The following is a 22,651-nucleotide window of genomic DNA, read 5'->3' on the forward strand; positions in this document are numbered from 1 at the left end:
GTGTGTGTGTGTGTGTGTGTGTGTGTGTGTGTGTGTGTATATATATATATACCCTGTATATGTATAATATTAACGTTTTTCACTCTCCTCTTCACCACTCAAGCAGTAAGTACCTGTAACAACAGACAAAAACAATAGCATAAATACGGATGAGCTGTACATAAATTATGCAACTGAACTTGTATCATATATTGATTTACATACTGTCGTGCGGACAGTGAATTGTATCCGCAAGTGCAGGAAGGGGGAAATCAGTATGAAGAATGAAACAGTCGATAATGTGTCAGTGAGGTATGTTCGTCAGCTTATACCACTCATGAACCATGTTGGTCTTTCATCTAATTCTTCACATTTTGTTCATTGAATGGGTATCAGGTAAGAAGAACCTCTTCTGTGAAATTACTAAACGTCCAGTGAAACAGGATATTGGTATAGATGCTGGCGCAATTACCGTACAGTTACTTGAGGATCAAGATATAATGCATGCGTGCAGATAAAAGTTTAAAGTTTACATCAAGAGACATGTTCTCATATATTTTTTTTAAATGGAGGCATGAGTATGTAATTTGAATATGTACATATTATGACACTTTAAAAATAGTGTGAAAAAAGTACCCTCCTTCATATCTTGTGAGTAGGCGATCCCAAGGCGTGGACATAATTACCGCTCGCGGGCGTGCGGACGTGCGGACGTGCGGGCGTGCTGGCGTGCGTGTAACCTGGGATTCTTTGTGTTCATAAGCTACCATCTGTTCTTTATGAATTGTTTCCTCTCCTCATATTAACATTTGTGTTTTCATGTCACGCACGGGGCGGAAGTAGCTGCGCACAATGACGCATTCAACACTGGATTCAACACACTCTATATGCAGTAGTATGCAACTATCCAGGTTTAAAACTTTGCAAATAAAAATAATATTACAATAAGCTGATAAATATGACGACTCAGACGTTAAGATTTTCTGAATCAAGAGTTGTTGCTGTGAGAGCAACGTTTAACAGGAACATATACCTAACATGCTCATGTCAAAGAATCAGAATGCGCTGACTTGTTGACCACGTCAACAGATACCACAATGCTTTCAGAAGTGTCCATTTGTATCTTACAGTTCAGCATACATTTTAGGATTGAGGCTAAGTTGTAGAAAGTTCAACTATCCTTAGTATTCACCAATTACCGGAACAGAGCAGAACAGAAATTATATTGTCAAAAATCACATAATGTGACACAGAGAACATAACACTTTGATGCATATTAAAACATTGAGCAAAGTCCAGTCTGGCAATTTTAGAATAAAGTGGTGAGTAGTGATTTCATTTTCACCCGAGTGCACCCATGCACCCCGATATGGATCCGCATGTGCAGTCACAGAAGGAATCTGAACAAAAACATCCACAGTCCACAATCCCCATCCCAGGTTTCTCCTGACTGAGCTTTTGTTGATTTTCGGATGCCTACCCATCCCTAGGCACCCGTGGCGAGCCACCTCCTCGTGGTGGGTGCTGGGTAACGCCAAGAGCTCGCCGACACCCCCGTAGTGGATCCGGTGGGATATTTGGTCCACCAGCCCGTTTGCCGTGGGTTGCGGCCCTGTGTCGGTGGAGGAAGGGATCCTGGTGGTTGAGAGCATGGGAGCAGGACTATTGCTCCTATTGCTCAACACACCACTTTGGCCCTGACTTCACCTAGACGGGTGGTTGAATGGGCCCGGTTCAACCAATCGGCTGGTCATGCTAAGCCCTGTACATGTAAATGCTGTTCACAAATTTGAGAAAATATTTAATTTTTTGTCTTGGCTTCATGATGATTCATTTGTATTTCGATTGTACAATTCAAATTTCGTAACTTGCCTAGAGTCCTATGTCCAGAAGGCAGTAACTCATGGGCCAATCAAGTGGAATAATTACTTTTGTATTATTCTGCTTGAGTATATCACCCGGGTATCCTTGGTGCTGCAGATAGGAAACCCGCCTGCTTTTAACATTGTCCTTGTGATACTCCGTGGCGGGTGGGGAGCTCGGATGATGAAACAATATAAACATACCATGGCTTACGAAACTCCCCTCAAAAAAACAAAACGTCCTCTTGATACTACTGATCCTGATGTTGAAGACCAAGGACTGTCCACATCCATTGACTACTGGCCACGGTTTATTGTAATTGAGGCCACTGACAACACTCCGTTAAAGCTGAACCCTTTTGCGGTATCAAAAGGCATACAGGGCATTGCAGGTGATGTTAGAAACGTTAGACGTTTACGAACAGGTTCTTTGCTTGTTGAGTGCAATAGGAGGCAACAGGCAACCAATCTCCTTTCAACAAAATCATTTGTAGGCATTCCAGTGTCAGTCTCTCCTCACCGTACTCTTAACACTAGTAAGGGTATTGTGAGAGACCTTGATAGACTATTTGCTGATATGCTGGAAATTGACATTGCTGCAGAGATGAAGGACCAAGGTGTGTTATTTGTCAAACGTTTCACAACCCGAAGAAACAACCAGATCCAACAAACCAACACCTATTTATTTTCATTTTCCACTCCAACGTCTCCAAAATCAATAAAGGCTGGCTACTGTCACATCAAAGTGGAAACTTTTATTCCTAATCCACTCAGATGTTTCAAGTGTCAAAAGTATGGTCACGGTGTAAATTCCTGCACATTGTCTGTTGTGTGTGCTCACTGCGGTGAGAAGACCCACACAACAGAAGATTGTGACAGTAATTACAAGAAATGCACCAATTGTTCAGGAGACCATTCGTCTTTCTCAAAAGAGTGTCCGATTTGGAAGTACCAGATTGAAATAAACAAACTAAAATTTACGCAAAATATCAGCTTTGCCGAAGCGAAACAACTTGTTCAAAGATGCGATCCTCAAGAACCATATGCTTCTAAAACAAAACCATCATCTGAACCATCCTCTAAGGCTTCTAAGTCTTCTTCAGCTGCTCAAACAAACTTGACTTGGGTGCACACTGATTCCTCAGAGTTTTTTTCACCCGCTATTTCCACTCAGACCGCTGAGCTACTTCCTCGCATGTCGCAAAGTCAATCAGTGCCAGCTTCGGATCATGATTCATCATCCCAGCCACCTGCAAGGTCTCAATCTTTGTCAAATGTCCAACAAATTCCTAAAGGAAAAACTAAACCTATGCCTGATTCTTCAAAAACGCAAAGTGGCAGAGCCCCAAAAGGGTCTGAAAACAGAATTAAGCTTTTTAATAAATACGGATCACTTGAGGACATGGACGTGTCCGAAAACGTCCAGTCAAGGGCGCACAGCTTGTCGCCCTCAAAAAAAGTACGGGGTAGATCCCCAATCAACCCGCCCAAACGATAATCCATTCCAAAAATATTGTACAGTGGAACTGTAGAGGCCTAAGGACCAATTTCAACGAGTTACAGCTACATGTCCAGGATTTTGCACCATCCGCTTTCTGTCTCCAGGAAACCTATCTGAAGGAGACAGACGCTTTTGATCTTCACTTCATATAATTATTTTTCACCTCCAGGTGATAGGGCCACTGGAGGGTCTTCAATTCTTGTAAAACAGGATGTTATCCATAGTCCTGTAGCACTCACAACTAGTCTCCAAGCTGTTGCAGTGAGACTAACTCTTCAAGTTACCTTTACACTATGCTCCTTATATATTTCACCTTCTTCAGCACTCCAGCAGTCTGAACTTCAAGCTCTTTATGACCAACTTCCTAAACCTTGTATTTTAATGGGTGATCTCAATGGACATAACCCGATTTGGGGTGGTACAAATACAAACTCTAAAGGTAAAATACTGGAAGATTTTATAGCCAATAATGACTTGTGTATATACAATGATGATTCAAGCACTTATCTGCACCCTGCAACTGGCACCTACTCTTCTCTGGATCTGTCTCTTGCAGACCCTTCTCTACTAAATGAATTTGAGTGGTCAGTCCACAATGACCTCTGTGGAAGTGACCACTTTCCAACTATTGTAACAGCAGCTAATCCATCTGATTCTCCATCTTATACAAGATGGAATTTTTCCAAAGCAGACTGGTCGTTATTTAAAACGTTATGCACATCTAAACTACGGCCGCAGTGTTTCAGTGAAGTAACTGATCCTATTCGGCTTTTTTTCTGACACTTTAAATGAAATAGCTGATGAGTGTATACCAAGGTCTTCTACTGCTCCACATGTACGGAAACCATGGTTCAATTCCGATTGTAGGCAAGCCAGAAAAGCGAGGAAAAAGGCGGAAAATTATCCGTCTGTCCACAACTATCATCCAACTGTCCACAACTTGAATAAGTTTAAAATCCTCAATGCGAAAGCCCGTCGTACCTTCAAACAAAATAAACGGCAATCTTGGAGGAACTATGTTTCCAGGATTAATTCGCGCACGCCAATGTCCAAGGTATGGAACATGGTTCAAAGAATTAAAGGTAAAGGTTCTAAATCGTCAGTTCACCATCTCAAAGATGGTGATAATTTAATTACTGACAAGTCTCATATTGCAAATAAAATAGGCGAAACACTTGCCAAAAATTCTTCATCGGCAAATTATGTCCCTGAGTTTCAGAGATATCAGAAACAACAGGAAAAGAAAAAACTTAATTTCGAATCAAATAATGGTGAAGATTATAATGAAGTTTTCTCATTACATGAGTTATATGCAGCTCTTGACCAAGCTCATGACACTGCAGCAGGTGATGACAATATTCATTATCAGCTACTGAAACATTTGCCTGAACCATGTCTGGTCACACTTTTAGATATATTTGACAAAATATGGACGTCTGGAGCATTTCCTCCTTCGTGGCGTAATGCCATTGTAGTCCGAATACCAAAACCTGGCAGGGATCATACAGATTCGTCGAATTACAGACCGATATCCCTCACTAGCTGTCTCTGTAAAACCATGGAACGTATGGTGAATAACAGATTAGTTTGGTATCTTGAAACCAATAATCTCATTACAAATATTCAGTGTGGTTTCAGGAAAAATCGCAGTACCATTGATCATTTGGTACGCTTAGAATCCTTCGTGAAAAATGCAATAGTAAATAAACAACATGCTGTATCAATTTTCTTTGATCTTGAGAAAGCTTATGATACGACCTGGAAGCATGGTATTTTGAGGGATTTACATGAATTTGGATTGAGAGGTCGTTTGCCTCTTTTTATATCAGAGTTTTTAAAAGACAGGCAATTTCAAGTCCGAGTAGGTTCTACCCTGTCTGATCATTACAATCAGGATCAGGGTGTCCCTCAAGGTAGTATTTTGTCTGTCACTTTGTTTAGTATTAAGATCAACAGTTTATCCAAGGTTTTAAATGATTCAATTGATGGATCATTATTTGTGGATGATTTTAATATTTCTTGTCGTGGTAAAAATATGCACACTATTGAAAGACAACTGCAGTTATGTTTGAACAAAATAAATAAATGGTGTTTTGAAAATGGCTTCAAATTTTCTAAATCCAAAACTAATTGCATACATTTTTGTAGAACATATAAGCCGCATAAGGACCCTGAACTATCTTTAAATGGCACTCCCATCAAGGTTGTAAAGGAGGCCAAGTTCCTGGGTTTAATTTTCGATTCTCATTTAACCTTCTTGCCACACATTAAATCCCTTAAAGCTAAATGTCTGAAGGCACTAGATTTGTTAAAGGTTGTTTCAAATTCCAAGTGAGGAGGGGATCAAGTTACCCTCCTTCACTTATACAGATCATTGGTACGATCTAAACTTGATTATGGCCATTGTGTATAGTGGAGCCTGTAAAAGCAACCTCAAACTATTAGATTCTGTCCATCACCAAGGTCTAAGACTTTGTCTTGGATCTTTTAGAACCTCACCTGTTGCCAGTCTCTATGTTGAGGCTGATGAATCATCTCTTTCACAACGCCGTATAAAGCTGTCTTTACAATACATTACTAAACTATATTCTAATAAATCAAACCCAGCCTATGACTGTGTGTTCAATCCGCTTTATGAAAATTTGTATGACAAGAGGTCTTCTCTTGTTCCACCTCTAGGACACAGAATTAAACCCTTTCTTTCTTCGGCCGGAATTGAGCTGGAAAACATAGCTCCCTCCCGTCTCCTTTCTTCTCCTCCTTGGCAGTTGGTTAGGCCACAAGTTGACCTAACATTAACTTCATTTAAAAAATCAGAAACTAATGAATTACAATATAAACAAGAATATAATCAATTAAAACATAAATATAGCACTTACAAACCCTTATTTACAGATGGATCCAAGGACGGTGGTGCAGTAGCTTGTGCCACTGTCATTGGATCGAGAACAATATCTTCTAGACTTCCCGATAACAGCTCTATTTTTACTGCAGAAGCAAACGCCATATTAACTGCTCTTCAATATATTCAAAGACACCTTAAACGTAAACAGTATATAATCTATTCAGACTCTCTCTCTCTTGCCTTCATGCTATTAAAAATATTTCTTGTAAACATCCACTTTTAATAGAAATTATTGAATTGTACAATAATCTTGCTACTGGCCAGTGCGACATTGTTCTTTGTTGGTTACCTAGTCACGTTGGCCGATCTTGCTGCTAAAGCAGCACTCAGCAAATCTGTGACACCACTTCTTATTCCATACTCAGATTATAAAGCTGCGATAAGATCTTATATCCGTGATCTGATGCAGAAGAAGTGGGACACCCAAGTGGGTATAAATGAGAGGTCATTATGCGACAATGTCGTATTGGCCACACTAGATATACACATGAATATGTGCTTAAAGGTGAAGATCCTCCGTTTTGTATCCCTTGTGATGAAAGAATCACAGTCAAGCATGTCTTGCTTGACTGTGTTGAATATTCCATCACAAGGGATAAATATTTTAATTCACGAACTTTGAAGGATCTTTTTAATTCCGTTAGCTCTCATTTAATTATTGCATTTTTAAAAGAATTAGATTTGGTAAATGAATTGTAAATAGATAAATGTTTTATGCTTGGAAGTCTGAATTAGTAACTTAGAGTGTTAGTGGCCGTATCCTCGAGGGGGGTTAAAGCACTGTAAAATTATTGTCCTCCTGAGAGGGTATGTAAGTCCCAAAACATTTTAAGTCAAATTTGATCTTCCATTGTGTCTTAGCCGTAGAATATGTGTCATTTTAATTTGTGGCTAATCTTGCTTACAATCACCATCAGCTGAGGGGATGTAAATCCCGCTAGGGACCATGCAGGATGCAGAAGTACTGTAAGTCCCCATGGCCCCTAGTATGGTGATCTACCTTCAGTTGTTGGTGATCTATATAGCCTGTTTTTATATTGTATTGTCTGAATAGGAATATTAGTTTTAACTTTTCACGCTGGTTTTATTTCTTATTGTGATATTCTAGTTGTTGTACTGTCCGTCGTCGACAGGTTTTTATCATATACATAGATTCCTTTTTTAAGAATGCTCTCGTCACGATATGGCTGCAATACTGCCGATGTGACGTTAAATGTTAACTCACTCACTCACTCACCCATCCCTCACTTTCAGTGAGGGTGTCACGACCTTTCTATTACGACCAGTCACACACAAACACTGTTTGTTTGCACTGTGCTTTTTGCGGGTCATTGACTGAGTTTGTATGTAATTTCCGCCTTTGCTATTCAGCTCTTGGTTTCATATTTACCCAGAACGATGTCGATCGATATGACGAAGACTGACTGCGCTTCACACGTGTAGGTTAACAGCATCCAGTATGACGGGAATAGCTGTATACAGCTACACAGGGAAACTGTTATACAAGTGGATGTGTCAAACCGAAACCGAAATCTCATGAACTAGTTCAGACACTGTCCTAGTTTTTAGTCGATCCGAACTTTCTCGCGTGAGCGTGAAAAGAGACACTACAAACAACTATGGTTTCACAAAATTCCAGTTCGAAGATCCTAGTTTCATAAGGAAATGGTATTTGCAAATGAGGTTTTTATAATTTTGAAACTTTGGAAAAATCGTATTTCATGGTTTCGAGGTTTATGCAGCATGATTTTCACTGATTTTCACAGGCTTCCTTGTTTGAAGAGGCCGCAAAATGATTCACAAAGCACCTGGCTGGCTGCTTACACCTGTTATGTGTTTTTGTTTGTGTGTGTGTGTGTGTGTGTGTGTGTGTGTGTGTGTGTGTGTGTTGTGTGTGTGTTTGTGTGTGTGTTGTGTGTTTTTTTTCGTGTGTGTGTGTTGCGGTTATTAAATTGTGTTGCGGTTATTACGTTTACCTTTCTCAAAAAGCTGTATCCGCCCCTCATTAGATGTATCAAATAATACGGATTAATATTTATACATCCAGTTGCATGAGTTGGTTAAAAACAATAGGATGGTAGTTAGTCAGCAGGAAACGAGACTGTTGTGTAATGTTTTGACTCGATCTGTTAAGATACATGTTCAATGCCTTTACAAATGTTATGTACATAAAGATCTTGGTTATTACAGGACTGTACAAGACAAATACTCCATTCCAAAATATGTACGTGTACTGTACATTAATTCAAAGCGAAAATACATTATACATACTTAAATGATACAAAGGGAATTGTCAGCCACCTCTTCGTGATGGGTGCTGGGTAACACTAAGTGCTCACCAACCCCCTGTGTGGACCCGGGGGCATATTTGGTCCACCAACCCGTTTACCGTGGGTTGCGGCCCTGTGTCCGTGGAGGAAGGGATCCTGGTGGTTGAGGTAATGGGAGCAGGACCAGTGCTCCAATTGCTCAATACCCCACTTTGGCCATTACTTCACCCAGACGGGTGGTTGAATGGGCCCGGTTCAATCAATCGGCTGGTCACGCCAAACCCTGTGCATGGATTATATGTAGTTGCACAAAATTTAATTAATTTTGGAATTGTTTAAATTTTAGTCAAGGCACCCTTTGTTCATAGAATATTATTTGACTTGAATTTTGTTTACATGAACTTTGCCTAGAGTCTTATGCCCAGAAGGCGGTGGCTCATGGGCCAATCTGGTGGAAGAATTAGTCTTTTGGTTTTTCTGCTGGAATATATCATTCGAGTATCCTTGGTGCTGCAAGTTTGAGACCCACTTGTTTTTAGCATTGTCCATGTGATACTCCGTGGTGGGTGGGGAGCTCGGATGATGGAATCTAAATAACTAACCCGGGCTTATGAAACCCCCAGTAAGAAGAGCAAACGTCCTTTCGAAAATGATCCCGTTGACGACCTCAGAAAGTCCAAACAGATTGATTACTGGCCACGTTTCCTTGTCATTGAGACCAAAGGTAACACACCTTTGAAGTTAAACTCGTTTGCTTTGTCTAAGGGTATCCAAAGCATTGCTGTCGAAGTAAAGAACATTAGAAGATTACTTTCTGGTGCGCTGTTGATTGAATGCGCCAGAAAGCAACAGTCAACCAACCTTTTGAACATTGACACTTTTGTTGGTACTCCGGTTACCGTCACGACCCACAAAACACTCAACACCAGTAAGGGAATAGTGCGAGATCGTGATGATCGATTGCTGGCAGACATGTCTGACATAGAGATCATTTCCGAGATGAGATATATACCATATACCAAACGCTTCTCAACCCATAAAACAACACAACCATAAAAAACAACACTTATCTGTTTTCCTTCCCTTCACCTACAGCTCCAAAGTCACTTTAGGCAGGGTACTGTAATCTCAATGTTGATACATACATTCCGAATCCGCTGTGGTGCTTCAAGAGCCAAAAGTTCGGTCATGGTGTAAATACGTGCACATTGTCTGTTGTGTGTGCGCATTGTAGTGAAAAAGCACACACATCAGAATATTGCGACAGCCATGTTAAAAAATGCACAAACTGCGCAGGGGATCACCCACCTTTCTCTAAAGAACGTCCAGTCTGGAAACAACAAATGGCTATTAATAGAATAAAGTTTACATACATTTTACACAAAACATCATTTTTGCAGATGCAAAAAAATAAAATGGTCCAGAGCACTATACAAAAGTTAATGCTGTTCCGTTGCCAGACCAAACCCAGAAGCAACATCCACAATAATGAAATTATCTGCAAGCTGTCAGACAAACGTGACTTGGGTGAGCACGGATTCCCCTCAATCTCTATCACCTGCCATATCTACTCAAACTGCAGAATCACTTCCTGGTACATCTCAAATTCAATCAGCAACACCCCCTGATCATGACATATCTTCTCAGACATCAACAAGGTCTCAACTCAGTAAAACAAAAACTAAAAAGCCAGATTCTTTGAAAAAGCTAAGCGGCAGAGCCCAACAAATATGGATCACTCGAAGACATGGACGTGTCTGAAAACGTCCGCTCTAGGGCACACATCTTGTCGCCCACCAAACAAGTGTGGGGTGGATCCCCAGTAAATCCCCCCAAAAGGTAGGTTATCAGAATAATATTATTCAGTGGAATTGCAGAGGACTAAGGACTAATTTTAATGAATTGCAGCTTTTAATCCAGGATTTTACACCGTCAGCAATCTGTCTACAGGAAACATATTTAAAACACGCAGATACTCTTGACCTCTGTCATTTCAACGCATATAATTATTTTTCACCTCCAGGTGATAGGGCAAGTGGAGGAACAGCAATCTTGGTACGGCAAAATGTTATACATAGTTCATTAGCGCTTAAAACAAATCTCCAAGCCGTAGCTGTGCGACCTGCATTACAAGTTGCATTTACACTTTGTTCATTGTATATTCCACCTTCATCCACTGTCCAGTTAACTCCAGTCCAAGCTCTTTACAATGAACTTCCTAAACCTTTTATAATCGTGGGCGATTTAAATGGAAACAACCCACTCTGGGGTGGTACTACTACGAACACCAAAGGTAAATTACTTGAGGATTTTCTTTCAAATAATGATCTTTGTATTTACAATGACGGGTCACATACATATTTACATCCTGGCACAGAAACGTATTCAGTTCTGGATTTTTCAGTTTCTTACGAGAGTGTATTTGCTGTATATTTTTGTTATTGATTAAGTAATAATTATGATGGATCCCATTTCGCATAATAACTGGTCAGCACTTTTAAGATTCTGGCAGCAGGTTTTCCAGAAATTATCTGCCCTTGGTTTTCTATTTGTACTTCCGGGAGACTGTTAGAGATTTCTACAGTGTTGGCGATGGTCGTATGTGCCCGAAATGACTGATTATATATATAAAGGCTATTTGCTGTGTTGAGGGGACACATTACTGGAGTAATATCTTTCTGCTTCTGTCAACGCTTGAAACTGCTGTCAGACCGCTCGCCGTGTTACATTCTGCATGACTGTTTCTCTCTCGCACTAACACTTTGGTGAGTTTGCTTTATTATGTTTTGTGACCCATTGCCTTAGATTTAGTCTCCCTTGTATTGTATTTCAAATCAGTATTGTGAAATTGATTTGTCACTTTGTATACGTTGCTCTCTTTGCTTATTAATAATGCAATATATGAATGTTTCATACTTGTCTTTGTTCTGTTTTGCTGCTTCACAGGGGATTTCTTACATCGTTTATCACGGCAAATTCTTAACCGTTCCAAGTTACTGACTCTGATCTTTTAAATGAATTTGAATGGCTGGTCCACTACGAACTGTGTGGGAGCGACCATTTCCCTACAACACTAGAGCCTCTCAACCCTCTGATGTACCGCCATCATCACAATTTTAAAAAGGCCAACTGGACTCTACATGAATCTCTCTGTACTGGCAAACTTAATCCCGAACGTTTTATTACTGTTCCAGATGCTATTAAATGTTTTTGAGATGTACTCAATGTCATTGCTGACGAGTGTATCCCAAAGTCTTCTGCAGTTCCACACATAAGAAAACCAAGGTTCACTGATGAATGCAAACAGGCTAGGAAGGCAAGGAGAAAGCAGAACATTATTTCTGTCTCCATCCTATGGTGCATAATTTAAATAAATTCAAAATTTTAAGTGCTAAAGCGCGGTGTACTTTTAAAATGAATAAACGCCAATCTTGGAAGAAAGTATGTATCTGAAATAAATTCTCGAACACCCATGCCCAAGGTATGGAACATGGCATCAGATATTGCGAATAAACTGGGTGATACTCATGCTAAGCACTCTTCCTCTTCTAATTATGTGCCTAAATTCAAACAATACCAAAACCAACAATAAAAGAAAGCTATTAACTTCAGTTCTGATAATGGGGAAGGCTAAATTGAACTATTTTCCATTCATGAGCTCTATACCGCTTTTCACCAAGCCCACGATACTGCTACAGGAGCTGATAACTATGTCATACATTATCAACTCCTGAAGCACTTAACAGAATCCTGTCTTCAAACTCTGCTGAATATTTTTGATGATATTTGGACATCAGGTAACTTTCCTCCCTCATGGCGTGACGCTATAGTAGTACCAATACCTAAACCTGGACGTGATCATATCGTCCAATGTCACTAACTAGCTGTGTTTGCAAGACCATGGAACGCATGATAAATAATCGACTTGTTTGGTAACAAATAACCTTATAACAGATATACAATGTGGTTTCCGTAAAAATAGAAGTACTGTTGATCGCCTAGTTCGTTTGGAATCATTTTTTAAAAACGCTCTAATCAATAAACAACACGCTGTCTATTGAAAAGGCATAAGATACAACTTGGAAATATGGCTTTTTAAGAGATTTACATGACTTTGGTTTGCGAGGTCGTTTGCCGCAATTTATAGCCAACTTTTTAAATGGCAGACAATTTCAAGACCGAGTAGGTTCTACCCTGTCTGACCATTACAATCAGGACCAGGGCGTTCCACAAGGCAGTATTGTGTCTGTCACACCTTTTAGCATAAATATAAATAGTTTATCGACAGTTTTAAACGATTGAATTGATGGATCGTTATTTGTGGATGATTTTAATATTCCTTGTCGTGGGAAAAATATGCATACTATGGATAAAGTCGTGTCTAGTTCAAAGTGGGGAGGTGATCAAGCTACCCTTCTACACCCATACAGATCACTTGTCCTTTCGAAGCTTGACTATGGCTCTGTCATATGGTGGAGCCTGCAAAAGCAACTTAAAACTATTAGATTCTCTCCATCATCAAGGTTTAAGACTTTGGCATGGCGCCTTTCGAACTTCACCTGTTGACAGCCTGTATGTCGAGGCTGATGAACCATCTCTTGAACAGCGACGCATAAAATAAGCTTTACAGTATGTAGCAAAACTGTATTCCAAACCCTGCATATAACTGTGTTTTCAATCCTCTGTATGAGGATTTATACAATAAGAAATCATCTCTTGTTCCGCCTCTTGGTTTAAGAATAAAACCACTTATTTCTGCTGCCAGCATTGAGTTGGATAACAGCCCCTTCCCGTCTTCTTTCTTCTCCTCCATGGCAATTGGTTAGCCTACAAGTGGACCTAACATTGCCCACATTTCAAAAAGCAGAAACTAATGAATTACAATATAAACAAGAACATAATCAATTAAAACATACATATAGCAATTATAAATCCGTATTTACATATGGGTCCAAGGACGGTAGCGCAGTGGCTTGTTCCACTGTCATTGGATCCAGAACAATATCTTCTAGATTACCGGATAATAGTTCTATTTTCACTGCTGGAGCTAACGCCATATTAACGGCTCTTAAATGTATTTAGAAACATCCTAAACATAAACAATACATAATCTATTCGGACTCTCTTTCTTGTCTTCGGGCTATTAGAAACTTATCATGTAAACGTCCAGTTTTAATCGAAATTATCGAATTGTATAATGATCTTGCTACGACATCGTCTTTTGTTGGTTACCCAGCCACGTAGGCATTTCTGGGAACACACTGGCTGACCTTGTTGCTAAAGCAGCACTCAACAAATCTGTGACACCACTTCTTATTCCCTACACTGATTACAAAGCTACTATTAGATCTTACATCTGTGATCTGATGCTGAAGAGGTGGGACACTCAAGTAGGTGTCAACAAATCACAGGAAATTAAACTCCATTGGTTACACCTACTTGGACTGTCAGACCAGGTTTGAAGATGTCATTATGCGACAATGTCGTATTGGGCACACAAGATATACACATGAATATTTGCTTAAAGGTGAAGATCCTCCGTTTTGTATCCCTTGTGATGGAAGAATCACAGTCAAGCATGCTTTGCTTGACTGTGTTGAATATTCCATCACAAGGGATAACTATTTTAATTTACGAACTATGAAGGATCTTTTTAATAATACAAGTTCTCATTTAATCATTGCATTTTTAAAAGAATTAGATTTATTAACTGAATTGTAAATAGATCAACATTTTATTGTTGGAAGTTTAAATTCGTAACTGTACTTGTCAGAGACTGTATCCTCAAAGGGGGTTGAAGTACTGTAAAACTATTGTCCTCCTGAGAGGGTACGTAAGTCCACAAACATTCAACTTTCCATGTTTTGAATCGTAGAATAAGTGACTTTTCACTGTATGGCTAGATTTTGCCAAATTGCTGACGGCTGAGTGGATGGATGATGTAAATCCAGCTAGGGTCCATGCAGGTAGCAAAAGTACTATGAGTCCCCATGGTCCCTATATTGTGTTGTCCTCTATAGATAAATTGTTTTAGATGTAATTACTAGTTTTACATTCTTTTCTGTGATATTCTAGTTGTTTTACTGTCCTTTATCGACTGGTTTTTTATAATACACATATATTCCATTTCAGTGTTGAGTTCCCGTCAAGATGTGGCTGAAATATTGCTGATGTGACGTTAATTATTAACCCACTCACTCACTGACAAAGGGCATTGTCAGTTGTACGGCTTCGGCTCTTTCACTGCCATATATTTTATAACGTACATCATTTACAACTACAACCTTTCCCACCGATATCTCTCATCTCAAACACTAAACATCAGACTCATCACGACGTTTTACTTATCATTGTCTCAGTACTTGCCAGGATGAATATAGGAGGGGTGTATGAGTAGATCCTACTACTCTGAACCTACTCTGCTGAACATGAAATGTAAGAAAGTGTAAACGTATTAAATGACACAATCATGCATGCACAATGAACAAATACTGTGAACTTCACTACAAAGGATGCACTATCACTTTCTGGCTGCTTCATTCAATTCTTGTTAAACCTGCCTATCGTTTTCAAATACAGGAAGCGTTTCGGGTAAACATTGTGAACGATTTGTTATTTGCCATCGCACAAGACTGGAAGAGTTACTTCCCTTGATAATTCGTCGGTCCAACTATGCCGATGTTCCCCTGGAACGTACCCCTTGGTATTCCGGCTTAGAATTGACTTTTAGCATCCTTTGCTGTTAGGTGTATGGAGCGACCGATATGATAGGGTGGTGGGTGGTGAAGTAGCAGTTGTGTGGTCATGTACCCTGAAGGAGTGGAATGTTGCTCACTGGATTGCCCACTGATTGCTGTCCACTGTTCCATTGGGAATACATCTTTATCAATTACTAGTACATTTATTCACAAGACCACTGAGGAAGCGTTTTAATGAACGGAATGAATGAGAAAGTAAGTAGTTGTTTGTTGTTTAACGCCGCATTCCGCAACACCCCAGCGGTAAGTAGATATTAGACCAGATAATCCAGTCTGGACCAGACAATTCAGTGATCAACATCATAAGCATCGATATCATAAGCATCGTTGGGATACAAAGACATGTCACAACCAGGTCAACTTTTCTAACCACCTGATCTCGTTAGTCGCCTCATACGAATAGCACTGGGTGATAAAGACCAATTCTTACCCAGCTCTTTACAAGTCGAATGACTAGGTGAAGCATACTTGAAACCGCATCAGATGCAACCTACCTGAAATATATTTGTGTCGTGCCCTGGAATAGGTGTCCCTGATGCAAGAAACAGTTATGTACATGTACATATCAGATTCACCGACTCACACACGCCCCCAACATCTGACTCGATATTCCTGGGAAAGCGTCTGTTCAGACATTAAGTCACGTAATGGCTTACCTGGAAACGGGAAATGTGTATAAATAGTGAACCATGAAATGGTTTATCAGTGAGTTGTATCAGTCTACATTTATCAACCTTGTGTCATGTCATTCCCTTAACTATTTTTCAAACGTGAAGATCCGCGGTAGAATTGCCTTCAGCAACCCATGCTTGCCATACACGGCGACTATGCTAAGAGATGACTAACGGGATCAGGTGTTCAGGTTCGCTGACTTGATTGACACATGTCATCGGTTCCCGGTTGTGCGAATCGATATTTATGCTGATGATTACTGGATTGTCTGGTCCAGACTCAGTTATTTACAGACCGCCTCCATGTATGATTACACAATAACATTATTTTAGAAAGTGGCCAAATGTAACATATGTTGAGTTGAGTCCCATCCGAGATTCGGACCCACACCCACAGTCAGTCACCTAATCGCCAGCACACAAAGTCAGCCTCCTAGCCCTCTCGGCCACCGTGACTTCGGCCTGTGTACTTTGTACTAGACTGTGTACTTTGCGTACACCTCCGATAAGTGTAAATTGGCACAGCTGCAGCGGCTGGAGGCTATGATTACACAATCCCAAATATGACGTATGTTACATTTGACCACTTTCTAAAATAATGACATTGTGTAATCACAGCTTTGCAATTTACTAAGGAAGTGTAATCCCAAATATGACATATGTTACGTTGCCATATAGCTGGAATATTGCTGAGTGCAGCGTAAACAAAACTCATTCACTCACTCACTCACTCAACTATTTCTTCACATATCAGTTTTTAAACTGACAGCAGGTAAGCCTAACTAATTTCTGTTATGTCGAATACATCAATGAAAGAAGACAGCAATAATCGCATACAAGATGTAACTTAATGTAAGAATCAAGAATATATGGTTTGCTTCAGTTCATGAAACCATTTGAAAATCTCAGTTAGAGTGTCAGTTGAAATGATGTGTAAGTAATATCATTGTTATTACAGGAACACAACATTGCTCAATAAACGATACAAATATCAACTGCTATCCGTGCACAGACATATGTGATCCGCGAAACAACAGCTGCTTCAAGTGCCCCAAACAGTGTGACAACGCTGTAAACAAGGACACATGTACGTTAGTCTGCAGCGAGCAGTGTATTGACAAGACGTGTGAATACGTACAGGCAAATCTGAAGTGTTCTGACGGGTGTCAAGATGGACGAACTGGTTCTTACTGCCAAGAGTTCTGTCCAGACGACTGTGCAGCCTGTGACCAACATACTTCCGTCTGTACTTCCTGTAGAGAAGGACACGACACCTGCACTCGTAAAGGTAATCATCTGGGTGATTTCATAAATAGTATATTATGGTTACATTATGCTGAAAAATGTAAAATACCGATGCTTCTTGGTCTTACGAGACAGATTCTTATGATGTTGTCAAAATGAATCACCTAACAATCACCAACAAGCCATATTGTATATTATTGTAAATGATATGAAGTATACTCGTAAACCTTCCAATATTATGTTCATCACGATTAGCCTTAAGCTCAGTAAAAGCTACATGCAAAAGGTGAAACGTTTATTACCACATGAACTCAAGTATATGATGACCTATAATGATGCTGTCATATTTGGTATTGCGTATATTTTGTATACGTTTCGTACGTATGACATAGGAAAGACCTGACGCATCCACGGTGTCATTCACAGATCACTTTGCAATACCTTCAGCTCACTCCATGTATGTGGTTTCAAGTACCAAGATTTTTCATGGTTTCAGAGGTATTTTTGTTTGAATATTTAACGCTTCTCGTAAGAGGCGACTTAAGGAATCCGGAGGTGAGGCTCGCTGACTTGGTTGACACATGTCATCGGCTCCTAGTTGCGGAGATCGATGCTCATGCTGGTGATCACTGGATTGTCTGATTCAGAGTCGATTATTAACAGACCGCCACCATATAGCTGGAGTATTACGGAGTGCGGCGCAAGACTAAACTCATTCACCCATTAAAACTTCTCATTGTTTCTCATTTAAGGTTCAGGCCTTTGTTCGGTGAGCGATACAAATGTGAGTTGTCTGCCATGTTCAGAGCTCTGCAACCCCGAGGTGAACACGTGTTTCAGCTGTCCCATAGAATGTGGGGATTCCATTTCCATAGACAACTGTAATTCAGTTTGTAGTGAATACTGCCTACGTGGAAGATGTGAATACGATAAGGGGAAACTGAAATGTTCAGACGGGTGCAAAAATGGACGGACGGGGATTTCATGTCGGGAATTCTGTCCCACACAATGCAAAACGTGTGATCAGTTTACTTCAGCGTGTACACAGTGTGAATCAGATTATGGAGAAAGCTGTTCAGAGGTGACCAAGCCTAACTGCTCTGATAGATGTCATGCGCCTAGCATAACTGAAAACACATGTAAGGTGATCAAACAGAATGTTTGCAGATCTCATTCTGGATGCTTGACACACAAGCCAGAGGCCACTTCAGCCTGTAATGAAATCATTAAAGAAACTATTAATGTTAGCTCCTGTACCGTTGGATGTGTACAACAGCTGTGTACTCCATTTCTGAATTTTAGCAATTGTGCGGAGGATATCAAAGATGGTAAATATTCAAATGTAACGAATATATTCTATAGATCTTATTTTCAAAAAATACAGTCATGAACGAATATAGTACATATGATTATTTGACAATTTATTAGAAAAGGTGTAATCCATTCAACACAAGTTGCACTTTCTCTGCTGCGATTTTCATAATATGATACTTTAATATCTATCTATCTATCTATCTATCTATCTAATGTCTTTTCACAGGACGGAGCTGGGTGGTTTGGCTGATAATCGGCTTTGTCCTGTTGGCTGTTTTGGTACTGGCCTGCTTGACTATCAGATGCATGAGGTAATGAAGTTTAGCACTCAGATACACACACACACACACACACACACACACACACACACGCACACCCGCATGCACGCACGCACACACACACACACGCACATACACACACAATACAGAGTATAAATACAAACGGCTTTATATAACTTTCTCTCTTTTAAGTCACGAAAGATGGTTGGTAATTTCATGTCCTTTTACAGACGAAAGTCAACTATACCAGTCATTGAAAGTGACTACCGAGGACTACCGGAGCCAGTGGATGATGACGTAGAACAAAACACGCAGTTTACGTTTGCCTTAGGTGCAATTGCCGTGTAGCAAGTGTCCGCTTGTTCCAGTCCAGGAATATCTACGAATAATTTGACCATGGTCCAGAACGTCATAATCACCGCGGCAACGGTTGTGAAAAAGTCATGGGTGTTAATACCCTTGCCCCTCGTGTCACCATCATGCATACAGAGTGGACCTCAAGTTACAAGTATGTACATGGATCAGCTCCACACCACCTCAGGGAGTGAGCGGGTGGGCGAGGTTGTTTTACGCCGTGTTTAGCAACGTTCCAGCAATATCAAGGCGGGAGGGCACCAGATTGTACCCACATGGGGAATAGAACATGGTACATTCCGCCCGACATCGGTTTCTCAGATTGTGTTCATGATGATATTCCAGTCCGGTAATTACTCACGGTGCAACTGCACCAATCCTCCGTTAGCAAAGAGCATGTGTATTCATAAATACGATTCAAAACTTTTTTAAAATGCATTTTGAGGAATTACCATAAAGTGTCAATCGCAATCAATGACCTTTATATAGGACATCCATTTAATGAGTTTTAACAGTAAATGGTTTGGCCACTATCTGTCATAATATGAAGTGAATGATTTCCGGTTTTACATGATCGTGGTTCCCATTTCCGCAAAACCTTGGATCGTCAGCAAACGTCCTCTCTGACAAGCAATTACATTCATGACTATTTTGTCGTATTTGTATTTTCAACTGATATCATTGTTTTTGTTCTGAATAACGTATTTTTTCATAATTAAGCGTTATGTCAGCGTTCATTCTAGGGCATATGTGCTTAATATTATGTGAAACCCCATTATCCTGAAAATGAGACAAGAGCAATGTCAGCGGATGATTAACCCAATATATATATATATATAACACAGTGCACTGCGAATGTCAAGTCTTTGCTGAATGATGACGGGTTCCTGTCCAAAACTTAGTACCAATGTGAAACGCAATAAAAGCGAAATCAAAATTCCCAAAGTAATCACAGAATCTTAGCATGTATGTGGAAACGTATGTCAGTGGGATGTGGTAAAACGTCAAGTGTTTTATTGTTTGATGTGTCTTCTGGAAGTTGGTGAGTTGAAAACAGCCTTTTTACAGCTTTGTGTATAGCACCTTTTGTTTATTAGTTACAGCGCCTTTATGTGTAGATTTTCACTTGTAACTTGAAAACGGCGTCTTTATCATAAAGACATTATTGATCAGACCTGTGCTATGATGGGTCTTTTATGTAACCGTAACACTTTTCAATGTATTTTTCTGACCTGAAATCCGATTGGGCAGTTAAATGACAAGTTGCTTAACCGTGCTTCGCCGCAACAACCGTCCCTGCACGGCGAGATCTGCAGGAATACACACTTGTAACACTGGGTGAGTCGTCCTGTTGTTAAAAAAACCTAATGGCGATGATCGTTTGACAGACAGCCATACATATGAAGTGTTGAGGAAACATTTGGTTCTTTCTCTTTCACTTATTTTCATACACTGAACAGGAATAAAAAAACACCTGATCGAGACAAACAATGATGGTGTTTGCGTGGTAGCGTGTGTTTAGATTCTTAAAAGTAGATGATCTGATCCGTTATACAATAAAATGATGATATCGACACATTTTGCCCCTGGAATGACAATGTGTCAATGTGTCATTGTTGTTGTTGTTGCTGTTTGTTGTTGTTGTTGTTGTTACCCATGCAACCCACAGAAGAAAATCACAAACAAAGGCTTCAAACAGGTATTATATAAAAGGGAAACGGATATCAAAATGGCTCACTATCAGTATATGCCAGATTGGATTCGGTTTGGTCCAACCTTAATCCATATAACTGAAATTCACTTCCTGCTGCTGTCTTTCAACATCAGGCATATCACCCTGAACAAACCTTTTAAAGACTTTTTCTTCTTTTTCTCCCTGTGCATCTTGGGCGGTGCTGGTCACGCCAAAGACTAAGGTTCGATTCCCCCACATGGGTACAATATGTGACGCCATTTTCTATGACCTCCTTATGAATCCTTACTTTTATCCTTTAATAGTTCTGGTGACGTTATTATTAGTCAAGGTCGTCGAGACGTCAGGGTTGTGGAGTAAGTGCTATCCCACTAAACACACAAGGGGTATGGGGCGGAGGGGTAGTCTAGTGGTTAAAACGTTCGCTCGTCACGCTGTAGGCCTAGGCTCGATTCCTTGTGAGTACAATGTGTGAAGCCCATTTCCGGTGTCATGTAACCGTCATGTTGCTGGAATATTGCTAAAAGCGGCGTAAGAACTCAACTCGCTCACTCACAAGGTGCACGGATAGTTTGATCCGACCTAAAGACCCCGGCAAAATCGGGTCAAATCCTGGGGATGGTCCTGATTAGGACTCTTGGTTTCTCTATCGAGTAAATATAACCAGCGAAGTAAACATGCTCCATATCACTATAAACATTCTCCATATCACCCGGTGAACATTCCCCCACTACCGAACACGCCATGACATAAAATAAATACTCTTCAAAGCGACCTTAAACCAAACTATGACGCCCCTTCTTACCGATCTCTGTTTACAGACGTCAGTAATGTGTAACTGATCGATCTGTAAGTTCATGAGTAATATGACAAGTTTATACAAATACACATAATCGATCCATGTGCCCGTAATCTTTGTCTGTACAACACTATGTCTTACTACCATTTCGTGGCATTTATTAATTATTATTTTGCAATTTTCTTATATCGAGCCGTCATAAATTAAGCCATTAAAGATCAATAATTATGACACAACAAAAGAGGATCTTTTAAGACTGCTGTTAATCCTGAGACAAGTATTTCTTTGTAATATGAGATGGACGTAAAAATCGCGATCGTGTTGTTTTACATACTCACAGACCTACGGAGATAAATGGGCTCCAGCAACCTTTACCGATGGAAGCAGACGCCAAAATAAGCCAGGCTCGGCGGCATGATCGACAGCTTTTGAACATTCCCGTATACGGAAGAATATTTTACGACTCGTCGCGCTGTTGATGCAGTGCCATTGTTATTATTTAAATTGACAATAACGTCAATATATCAATACTTGAATTGGATTAAGTGCTAAAATATCGATCTGTATGTTTGAAAAACTTTCCAAAGGCGCTGTTAAGGTAATATTGTCTGATTATTTGGTTGTCTGTAGATACCCATTTAGTCACTTGACATGGTGTCACGGTGACAACTGAAACTTGTAGTAGTATTCCAGCTATATGGCAAGGGTCGGTAAATAATCGAGTCTGGTGTTTGAAGGGCATTTAGAAGTGAAGTACATAAGAATGACGATTTTTATGGATATCACCTTCTTTATATGAGAACACAACGTTTCGGAGTTAATGCTTACTCCTTCATCAGGTGATTGAGAATGGGGTACAGAGCTACATTTATATGTGCAGATAAAACAGTAACAAAGTAACAAGTGGAATGAATTAACGAAAGCTCAAAGCCCGTATAAACAAGCACTGATAGGAAGCCGACAGTTATGATAACAATGATGGAAGCCAATGGTAATACATTACAGATGATAGGATATGTTTA

General features: G+C 40.0%; 1 protein-coding gene across 1 annotated transcript; it reads left to right on the top strand.

Moving 5' to 3' along the window:
• The first annotated feature begins 282 nt into the window (after window positions 1-282).
• Window positions 283-20,761, top strand: LOC137273026 (cell death abnormality protein 1-like). The gene is made up of 5 exons (XM_067805467.1): window positions 283-375; window positions 16,905-17,234; window positions 17,944-18,519; window positions 18,732-18,816; window positions 19,014-20,761. Exons 1-5 carry the CDS (start codon window positions 324-326, stop codon window positions 19,129-19,131), a joined length of 1,161 nt encoding a protein of 386 aa, XP_067661568.1. The 5' UTR covers window positions 283-323; the 3' UTR covers window positions 19,132-20,761.
• The last annotated feature ends 1,890 nt before the right edge of the window (window positions 20,762-22,651 follow it).

This window comes from Haliotis asinina, chromosome 2 (assembly GCF_037392515.1).
Source record: "Haliotis asinina isolate JCU_RB_2024 chromosome 2, JCU_Hal_asi_v2, whole genome shotgun sequence".
In the NCBI taxonomy this organism is placed as follows: Eukaryota; Metazoa; Mollusca; class Gastropoda; order Lepetellida; family Haliotidae; genus Haliotis; species Haliotis asinina.

Excerpts from the sequence above, each read along its gene's own strand:
- LOC137273026 (XM_067805467.1), top strand. The coding sequence starts at position 324 with ATGTTGGTCTTTCATCTAATTCTTCACATTTTGTTCATTGAATGGGTA. Across the intron at positions 376-16,904 it reads GTTCATTGAATGGGTATCAG|GAACACAACATTGCTCAATA; the intron begins GTAAGAAGAACC and ends TTGTTATTACAG. Across the intron at positions 18,817-19,013 it reads TTGACTATCAGATGCATGAG|ACGAAAGTCAACTATACCAG; the intron begins GTAATGAAGTTT and ends GTCCTTTTACAG.